At 43.2% G+C, this 10992-nt stretch overlaps 1 protein-coding gene across 1 annotated transcript; it reads right to left on the bottom strand.

Annotated features, from left to right (window-relative positions):
• Positions 1-10045: 10045 nt before the first annotated feature.
• On the bottom strand, positions 10046-10633 carry LOC128122660 (keratin-associated protein 4-3-like). The gene is made up of 2 exons (XM_052758294.1): positions 10467-10633; positions 10046-10400 (listed from the first exon to the last, which is right to left on the bottom strand). Exons 1-2 carry the CDS (start codon positions 10631-10633, stop codon positions 10046-10048), a joined length of 522 nt encoding a protein of 173 aa, XP_052614254.1.
• Positions 10634-10992: the final 359 nt, after the last annotated feature.

Here is a 10992-nt window from a genome sequence, read left to right as displayed (position 1 = left end):
GGTTACACTGAGGCTGATAAAATAGAAAGGGGAAGTAGCCTTGAACGCATTGGCACAAGACTCTGACATCGTGCAGAAAATAGGAGGTCTCCTGACAGACACACCAAGGAAAGCTTGCTCAAAAGAGATTTCAAACACAGCCTGCAATGACACATGTTACCAACAAGACAACAGCTCCTATTAATGTCACTCCCTATGGAGACAGTGGAGGGGACACAAATGCATTCAAGAAGAAGGGAATACACTCACTAGATGTATGCTCCTAGGTCATCACTAGTTCTGAGAAATGGTCTTCCTGCTCTCCGTATGGGAAGTCTCTGCTGGTATTCAACAACCTCCCTCAGAATGGGTGGTTTTCTGGCAGTCCCCTTGGTAGTCATCCAAAGGATAGTGGATATAACACATGCATAAATACACAAAGTCTTCCTTGGTGTATGATTGTGTGATGGTGAGAAGGCCTATTATGCCCCATTAATATTCATGACACCATTCTTTCCAATTAAAAAGTCCAAATTAGTGAAAAAGAGATGCAGAAACAAAGTTGTGCACACATTTGAAGACAGAAACATAGCTCTAGAGAAAATTCAAAGTTGGAAACTGAGTGTGGAATGCACCAGAGGTCAACAATCAGGTGTTGAAAGGACACAATACTAAGATGAAGAGCGTGGTATCATGGGATTTGCATCTTTGGAAGTACACACAAAACTGAGATTTGGCATATAGTCTATTATGATGGGGAAAGGACCTTGGGAAGGATTGAAGAAGGACTTGGGGGAAAGAAGGTTCTCCACTAGAGGACAGATCAGCACACAGGACAAACTGGATAGAGCAGTGAGTGTCCAAAGAAATTCACACCTTGGGAACATTGCTGCGAACACACATGCATTCAAGTGGATGGTTAGAAAAGCTGGTGCTCCTTCTCCAACTCTCATAGCTTGAGTTGTCCATACTAATAGGTTCATATCTCCTCCTTAAATTTCTCTCCATGGTCAGAGATAGCACAGAGGTGTGATTCTGTGCTTGGTCCTCATGTAATCCTGTCCTAGTGGGAGAAAGATCCAGAAGGAATATACAAGTACTCAAGTGCTATTTTATCTCAGATCTGAGACTTCATTACCGAAGAAGCTAATAGAAAAAAAGGTTTTTGACCACTCAGAATTTCAGCAGACTTGAAGGCATATACTTCATGGATGTAGACACCAATGTGGGCAGCTGAGCACAGCGCTGGAACAAGAGTTCTGACCACACAACTAAAGACACCATACTGAGGCAGGGATCAAGAGAGAAAGTTAGAAAGCCTGTAGAACCCCTAAAGGCAGCCAAAGATATACCCCTGCAGCAAGCCAGAACTCCTAATCCTTTCTGGACCATTCCATGATGGAAGATTGAGAATTCTTATATACCTCTGTTTAGGGGACACCAATCACTGAAACACCAAGATTGAAAATGTTGAATAGACTGCTGTGGTCAGAATATTCATGGTGGAGAGAAGTCCTTACTGTGTCCCAAAGAAGGTGCACTAGAGAAATAGAAGAAATGAAGATCCATGACACTTGCAGTTGGGTGTCTGTAGAACAGTCACATTTATTAAAGCAGAGGAAGATCTCCAGTTTGCCAAGATCATGTCAAAGGTCGAACAGGTTCAGAGTCACAAGGTGAGAGTGTCTAGAGTGCATACAATATTAGGGAATGTGTTCATTTCAGAGATGGGAAGTTAGGTGTGGGGCAGCCTGTTTGTTGGACAAAAGCAGCAACAGTGGTAAGGGAAAGAGTTTTGTAATGGCCTTGCAGGGTGTGAAGACAGTTGATCTCCATGGTGGGTATTTCACGCTTTAGGAGAGAAGAGTCAGAGAAATGCTCAAAAGCATGATTATCAAGGGAACATTGGCCAGGAATAAGCGTCCCTGGGGCAGCTGCTCCTCCATCAGTCGAGCAGCAGTTGGAGCCACAGCAGCAGGGTTGGTAGCAGTAGGGGCGGCAGCAGGTGGTCCTGCAGTAGGTGGTCCTGCAGCAGCAAGGCTGGCAGCAGCATGGGCCACAACAGCACTGCATGGTGTCAGAGGCTGGAGGGTCTGTCTTTCTGGGTTTGCAAGTAGGTGGGTTGGACAGTTTGGGAGCCTCCCCGCCCAGGCCTGCTTTTATACCCTGCTGAGGGGCTGCTGTCCTCAAGTCCTGCCTCCTGCTGCTTGGCTAGTCAACAAATCATCAAATGAGGCAAAATCCTTTGCCTGATACATATTCAAGGTGAAGGCAATACAATCTTTCCTAGTTCCTGATGGGTGACTTAATGGGTACCCTTACAGAGCCCTATGAAAGTTATTTCAGTTGTCTTTTCCTTCTGAGAGAGCAGTCACCTGAAGTTCTATGTACTCGAGTTCTATATTTCAGAGCTAGCTTTGTTTCCTATCTTCCCTTCATTCAGGAGTATCAGATTTGATGATATTCAACTTCCTTTGTTAGGATTCAATGGGACCTCTGTTGAGCCCAAGAGTAAGTGCTTTAAGACATCTTCCTTCTAAAGAATCTTCACCTGACATTCTGTGTTCTCACACTCTCTGTTTCAGAGTTGGTTTTTCAGCATAGCTTGCCTACCTTTGCTAGTGTTAATTTTCATTAGTGTGCTTTTGAACCTTAAAAACCAGAGGCCTTCAGGACCTGACCTTTCCTGGATGGCTGTTCTTAATCCAAATGGTGTTCAACATAGCTTCCCTTTATAATGCTAATGATTAGACTACAGAGCAAAGAATACCCATGAGACCTTTCGATTATGGAACTCTTCCCAACCAAAGAAGAAAGATCATGACAGACTATAGTGGATGGCCACAGAGCCTATCTGTGATTTCTTGTGATAGGTATCCAATATGGGCAGTTACAAATTCTCAGTCTACAGTTTGAGACATGGAAAGAGGAATCTCAAATAAAACCTTTAAGCCCTTGAAGAAATAGTTTCAGAGGTGTACCTAGAGTGTGCGGAACCTACAGCAAAAGCAGTACAGCTGACTTTCCTTGAGGCTCAGTTACATCCCCTCTAGTTCACAACACATTTCAATGGGATGTCAAAGTTCAGATCTCTAAGGAGAAGTCTATTGAGTTGTGATTCTAAGAATATTATTTCAGTTAGATATGATAAACAAGAAGCTATGGTGTCTAATGCACCATTCATTAGCTGTACAGGGTGACAGGCAAATCTGATAAATAATCTAGGGACTGCTCGACCTCTGCTGTGCTGAAGAATAAAGTCTAGAGAAACCAGGACATTCTCTGTGGACTACAGAATTTGCAAGCAAGAGGTGAACACTAAATCCCATAGATCATATCGATCAATGAAGAACACTAATCAAATACTTGTTTTACCATGAGTCAATACTAGGTCTGGGAAAATATCTGTCTTCTTGACTTTGAAGTCTGTTAATCAACATCATTGAACCGGGGCTCTAGAGTATTTGATCTGAATTCCTGGAATCCTTAGTAGACACAACTGGTATGGAAAGACTTCATTTACAGACAATGTATGTGGCAGAGGAATTCTGGTCATGGGTTCTGATACACTACCTCACACTCTGCTGTCCAAACCCAGGGGATAACTGCAGTATTGCATTATCATTTCTTGAAACCTTGGTAGATGGGCATTTGGCAATGGATATGTTTTGGGACTGGAGAGATGGCTGAGCTCATTAAAAAATTTCCCAGTCTTCCAGAGGACTAGAGTTACGCTCACAGAACACTTCACTGTGTCTCAAAATGCCTGTAACACTCCATGAAACAGATCTTCCTCAACTTTTATACTTAGCAGACATCTGTATTCAAATGTGTTCATACATACTTATATACCCATTTTTTTATGAAAAAAGACATGAGAGGCAGAGGGGTCACTGGTTGTGGGTTCAGCACACACTAAACCAATAAGCATTGATATGTTCCTCTTCCTTAAGTAGAATACACTAATACTTACAACTGAGGCATTCAAAGATGAATGAAGTTTCTGAGCTGCCCTCTTCATGATCCATTAGGGAATATGTGTGCTCTTTTGTGTAAATCCAGGGTCTGTGGATTTGGAGGTCTTGAATACAGATGCGAGCAGACTTTGTAGATACGGTTAATGTGCTGGTAATGACAGTGTTTTTTTTTTTCAACATAACTTGAGGGTTTTGATGACAAGAGGGACAAGTGTTTAAAATGAATGGATAAATACAAAATGGCTTCCATATCTGCATGATACTACGATGGTAAAAAGGACTATTCTGTAATATTAATATTAATTGATAAAAATAAAACTACAAAGCATTGAAAACAAGAGCTGAAGCAACATTGTGCACAAGTAGAAGATGCAAGTATGGATAGTGATATTTCACCATGTTGGTGGACAGTGAATTCAAAATTGTCAATGAACCATGACAGCTTTGATATGTTATGAAAAATGTGTTGACTGACATGAATACTGAGATGTGGCACATGGAATCATGGATTCTGAGCTGACGGGAGGAAACATAGTCCTGAGGTTTGACATCAAAAATAATCATGTGATAAATGACCCTTGAAAGAGTTGAAGGGAACTAAGGAAGTGACTAATGGCAAGGAATGACTCCCTTACATACTGCCACATGGAGTAGGACAGCCGAGGTCATCCGTGACCCAAAGCACTCACTCACAGCTTCTGGTCCATGGCGAGGATGCATTTGCATGCAAAGGGAAAGGAAGGAGAACACATGCTCGTAGACTCTCTCACTGCTTGAGCTCCATGTTCCAATAGCATCGACTCTCCTCCATAAAGTTTCCTCTACTGTCATAAAATGTTAGGAAGGAATGGTTTTATGTGCATGATCCTGAAGTCAATTTTTACTAGGACAAAAGTGCAGAAGAATCATCTGCTGCCTGACGTGCTTTTCTGTTGCTGTGGTAAGACACCATAACCAAGGCAATTTAGAGAAGACAGAGTGCATTGTGGCTTCCCTTCTCAGTGGGCTAGACTACACGAACATCATGTTGAGAGCACATGGCAGGAGGCAGTCAGGCATTACTCTGAGCAGGAGCTGAGAGCTCACACAGGACCACAAAGCAGAGAATGCTAACTGGGAATGGCGTTTGGATTTTGTAACCTCCAAGCCTGCCCCCGTGACACTCCTTCCTATAAGGCCACACCTCCTAATCCTTCCCAAAAAATTCTAGCAGGAGACCAAGTTTTCACATCTATAGCTCCTTGGAGGCCTTTCTTATTCAAACCACCAGAGCTGCATTTCAGAAATTAGCTACTGTCATTTACTCATCTTTCAAAGATGAACTCAATGTTTCTAGAGATGTAGGCAATGAAAATGAAATGATGAGACATGAAGCTTTAATGTGTATTCCTACAGTGTTCAGTTTTATTTAAGGTATGTGAAAACCTTCACTTTCGAAAATATTGCAAAGTACAAACTGTGACATGGGCATGAGATGAGAGTTTACAGATTGCAGAGAAGGAGTGGAGGTTATGGACATTTTAGTTCTGATGTCCAGTCAAAAAAGGAGCTATTTCAAATGTGAGTGACCTCATCATCATGAGGAAGTTGGAGCACCTCTGTGCGTCAAGGGTAGGAGACCACATTGACCATTAGATGACACACTATTGCCATCCTGACGTTTTTAGTTAGTTTTTTTTTATTGTGCATGGGGAAGTAGCAAGGCAGACAGTCCAGTGTGAACTTAGAAACCAAGAGATCAGAAGTCTCCAGATAGGAGCTTGGCAGCTGTATTAGTGTCTTGTCCTGACTCCGTAATAAAATAATTAGACAGAATCTCTTATGGAGCAGAGATTTATTCAAGTGCAGTCCTTCAGTTTGGAGAAGTTAAGGCAGTGGTAACTTGAAGTGGCTGTTCATATGATATTCACAGTCCAGAAGCACAGAATGAGTATGAGCTACCAGCTGCTGTCTCTACTTTATACCATCCAGATCCTCATCTGGGGAGTGATCTTTCCCACAGTTAACTTGGTTCTCCCCAAGTCAATTAACTCAAGGCATGCTCAGAGACTATGTCATTCCTCATTAGGTATCCCTATAAGTTCATCTCCTAGGCAACTCAAGAACCCATGAGGTTGACAATTAACATCAAGCATCACAGTGGCTCTTCAAGGTGAGTAATCCAGAACAGCAGACATCTGGCCACTGGCACACCTGTGATACCTTCTCTAGTAATGCTGATAAACCACACAGTGTAACCAGAATAAGAGAAGCAGTTGGGTGGGGGTGGATTCTACGACACTGTATGCCAGTACTTAAAACCCCCAAAACTTCCTCATTCTTATGTGTGAGTATACAGTGCAGGTGGTTCAAACAGTATGTGCTGCCCTCTAGATCACTGCCCTCAGCTGTAGATGCCACTTCCTCTAGACATGTTTGTCATTTCTGTACCCATTCCTCCTTCCCTCAGTAGCTACCAGTGATGATAACTGACAGTTCTGGAAAGATCAAGACCCTTAGGCTCTAGTAGAGGAAGAGCTGTGGTCTCACGCATGCTCTGCATCGTCCTCATGTGTCAAATGAAATAGAGTCCACCGAGAATGCACCTCAGCTCATGTATTTCTGCTCTATCATCTTTTCTTCAGTAAATCACTAGTTTTATCCTTATAAGTCATTTGTACAGGAAATCTTGCCTTGGGTTGTTCTTTGAATAATTACAACTTACTCTTATGCAATGCTCCTGTAAGTAGATGCCAGGGTTGTATTCGCTCACTCACAGAACTCTTTTAGCCCATAGCATTAATTGGTAAAACCTCAGCCTATTCCACTGACTACTTCAGGCCAGGCACCCCTAAAAACAGTATCCATATGCTTGTAAAGCCTTTGCCACAGCATTTCCCCATGCTCCAGATATACTGACACCAAAACTTGATGACAAAACCCTGTTGCTGGTGTCACCACCATACACATTGACCACAGGTGCAGATAATTTAAATTCCTTGTTACCAGGAAACTTCTTCCCTCCTGGCTGTCTTTCATAGTATTGCAAAGCATAATTCAGGCTGCTGTGGCGAAGCAGTCCTCAAGAGTTTACCCAGCTGTGAATCCTACAAATTTTAATAATGACCAGGGTGGCAAGATTTGTCTGCATGTATAATAGTTGCATGATTTTGATGGGTACAATCAACTGCTTTCTGATTGAATTTACACCTGATCTGCACAGGCAAATACATGCCTGATCCTACAAGTATGGCCAAGAATCTATGGTTAGGGAACTCACAACCTCCAGGGAAGAATGTAGCACTATTATTCTGCTAAATATACGTAGTGTCAAACTGCCCTCTGTATTGGTATCTCTGTATCCACAGATTAAGGCAGCTCCCAGCTCTCATCAGAGAGCTGTGAACAGTACAGTGAACAGTGATCAACACAGAAACCTAGAACCGGTCAAAGTGCAGAGAATATGTGAGTGTGGACTGTTTGTTCACACTCCTCAAAGACAAGGGACTATCATGAAAGGGGGAGGGAGGGTCATGGAAAGTGTAAATCAAGCTAATCACAGTTCTTGTATGGTGCAGGAAATGGTTCACAAACTCCCAACTCCTAACTGAAGAGCTATAGGCAGTTGAAGACTTCGGGGCAAGGGAGAGTCAGTTTTCTTTAAGGATGTTGACTCCTAGGAGGTCAGCCACACTTCAGTGGGTGGTTCCATACACAGGGGTATATAAGCAGCACAATGGAGTCAAGAGTTATTAAAAGCAACCAAGAAAGGACACACAGTTGTGGGGAGGGCAGGCAGGGAGGTAAAGTTTGACCTAGGAGAAGTGGGGGAGGAGTAGCAGGTATGTATGATCAAGGCACACTCTATGAAATTCCCTAAGATTTAAGAAAAGTATTTTAAATATCAGTAAAAAGAGCAAAAGAATTAAAATGGCACAGTCTCTATTTTCATACTTAATGCTTACATAATATATAAAAGTACATATACATATATAGTCAGGTATAATATAATATATACTGTAAGAATGCTGTTACTTTTTAGTTGTTCAACATTGCTTTGGATACTTGGAGTATTTTACAAAAGTGTTTCCATATGAATTTTAGGTTTCTCTTATTTCCTACTTCCATGAAGAATGTCAACAAAGTTTTGTGGTTGTTGCAATGAATCTGTAGATGCATTTAGCTGACGTGGCCATTTTCACAACATGGATTCTGCCCATCTATAATCACCGGTCAGTCTCTCCAACTTCTAATGCCTTTTTCATCATGTTTCTTCAGGGTTTCACACTTTTATTGTGGAAGTCTTTCCCAATGTTGGTTATGCTTTAGTTACACCTTTTTTTGGAGGAGGATACTCCTGTGAATAACATTTTTTCTCATCATATCTATTGTTGGATATATCTCCATACCCAGCCTCAAATTCTACTTTTGAAATGCAACACTCTTATTTGAATGGAGAATGTCCCCATAGGGTTATGGTTTAAACACCTGGTCTCCAGCTGGTGATGCTGTTTTAGGTGTGCTATCAAATTAGCCTACTAAACCAAAGAACCAAAGAGTCTAATTTTTGCTTTAGAAACAGAAGCTAAATTAATACATAGAGGACCCCTATATACCTTTTCTGTATAATGATGCTATCTGTGGCCAGATCTTTTTTTTTTTTTTTGGTGTGTGTATGTGTGTGTGTGTGTGTGTGTGTGTGTGTGTGTGTGTGTGTGTGTGTGTGAGAGAGAGAGAGAGAGAGAGAGAGAGAGAGAGAGAGAGAGAGAGAGAGAGAGAGAGAGAGACATAGCTCTATGTAAGTCTTCTAAAAATTAATAGGCACTAGACATTTGTAAATCTGTAGCTAGGAACTTAATTTTCAAATTAGTTTTACTCATTTTGAATGTGTTTTTAAAAGTTTTATACCTATTGTTTGCTAACAGTTCCCTTTATAATTAAGGGTAGTCTGAGAACATTTTACAGAAGTGCAAGCTCTGACAAGAGAAGCTACATTATATTTTTAAGATGTTAAAATGTTACCTACTGGACAAACAGAATAGACTTCAGATAAACCTACCCTAAGCATCTTTCCCTGCACACCTCTTGGTGGGTTAAAGGTTTACTGACACTAACTCCTTGGTATCTGTCACTTACACCTCTCCCGTTGTGGAACCAAATGGGACAAATCTTATCCTTAGCAACAACTGACAGTAGAGGACTAACCTCCAGATGACTTCAGATAACATTGTTAGGAAATTCAGCCATGGGGTGGGGGTAACATTATTAAGGGAAGGACGCATGTCTGTTCAAAGGAATCGGAAAAGAGCATTACACACCCACCCTCTTATTGCTCGAGTGCTTTGCATAGAATACTTAAATACTCTCCTATTTAAGCCTCCTCTCTGTCAGAAAAAGTCATCAGGAAGTGAGTTTAATGTGCTCGGTCTATGAAACCATCTTTCTGTACTGGGAGGGGGCATGCAGAAGGAGCAGAATGGGCATACTAGAAATGACTGGCTGGAGTTCCTTTGCTATTTATAGATGAGCTAACTAGAAGTTCGGAGGTGGGAACAACCATTTGAGAAAGAGAAACAAGGAAACGTGGCTTTTTTATATTTGTAAAACTGAAAATTATTTATTTTACATATGAGAAAACCTCCGTTTTTTGTTTTTATTTTATAATTCAATTCAATTCTACATATCAGCCATGGATTCCCCTGCTCTCCCCCCTCCCGCCCTCCCCCCAGCCCACCCCCCATTCCCATCTCCTCCAGGGCAAAGACTCCCCTGAGGATTGAGTTCAACCCGGCAGATTCAGTCCAGGCAGGTCCAGTCCCCTCCTCCCAGGCTGAGCCAAGTGTCCCAAAACCTCTGTTTTTAAAAATATAGCAGACAACAAAGATTTCTGCTGGGTTAAGGTGAGAGTTGACAGATTCCAGAGAAAACACACACTCGTTTGCATGTTGTAAAGAGACACTCAGCAGGCAGCAGCAGTGAACGCGTATTTGGAGGCCCAAATCATTATCAGTTGGAACAGAGGCTTCACACTGGGCCTCTCAGGATCAGCTCACAGGTGGGCCACATCAGGAGCTCTGGGTGTTGAAGATCAGGAGACTGGGTGAGAGCGCTCAGCAGCAAGAACTGCTAGAGCATGCTGGGCGGCAGCAGGTGGTCTGGCAACAGGTGGGGCGGCAGCAGTTGGAGATGCAGCACTGAGGTCTGCAGCAGCTGGACACACAGCAGCTGGGGCGGCAGCAGCTAGAAATGCAGCAGCTGGGGCGGCAGCAACTTGATCCACAACAGCTGGAACTGCCACAGCAGGGGCGGCAGCAGCTGGACACACAGCAGCTGGGGCGGCAGCAGGTGGGCCTGCAGCAACTGGAGATGCAGCAGATGGGCCTGCAGCAGCTGGAGATGCAGCAGCTGGACACACAGCAGCTGGGGCGGCAGCAGGAAGGTCTGCAGCAGCTAGAAATGCAGCAGCTGGGGCGGCAGCAACTTGATCCACAACAGCTGGAACTGCCACAGCAGGGGCGGCAGCAGCTGGACACACAGCAGCTGGGGCGGCAGCAGGTGGGCCTGCAGCAGCTGGAGATGCAGCAGGTGGGCCTGCAGCAGCTGGACACACAGCAGCTGGGCTGGCAGCAGCTGGGCTGGCAGTAGCCTTGGCCACAGCCCTCCTCAGAGCAGACAGAGCCACAACAGGAGTTGACCATGGTGTCGGAGGTGAAGGTTCTGGGTGAGTTTACAAGAATGTGGATTGGAAGGTTTGGAAGTAGGAGTCTCCCTGCCCACATTCCCTTTTATACCCCGCTGAGGGGCTGCTGTCCTCACAGGCAGCATTCTTTCCCTGTTATTGTTTGTGTTGATAAACAGGTGATTATCAAATTCGCTAAGTTTCTTCTCCTGGTTAAATTATGAAGGTGGATGAAAAACGTGATTTCCTTTTCCTGATATTAAGATTTATCATCAGCTCTTGCTGAACCATTTCCTAAGTGTCTTTCTTGCCTTAATTTCTTGACAAACAATTGTCACATGACATTGTGCATCTAGTCACTGTATGGTTTAGCATCAT

This window comes from Peromyscus californicus, unplaced genomic scaffold (genome assembly GCF_007827085.1).
Source record: "Peromyscus californicus insignis strain IS unplaced genomic scaffold, ASM782708v3 Scaffold_3__1_contigs__length_106647218, whole genome shotgun sequence".
NCBI classification, from domain to species: Eukaryota; Metazoa; Chordata; class Mammalia; order Rodentia; family Cricetidae; genus Peromyscus; species Peromyscus californicus.
This window is presented reverse-complemented; position numbering and strand designations above follow the sequence as displayed.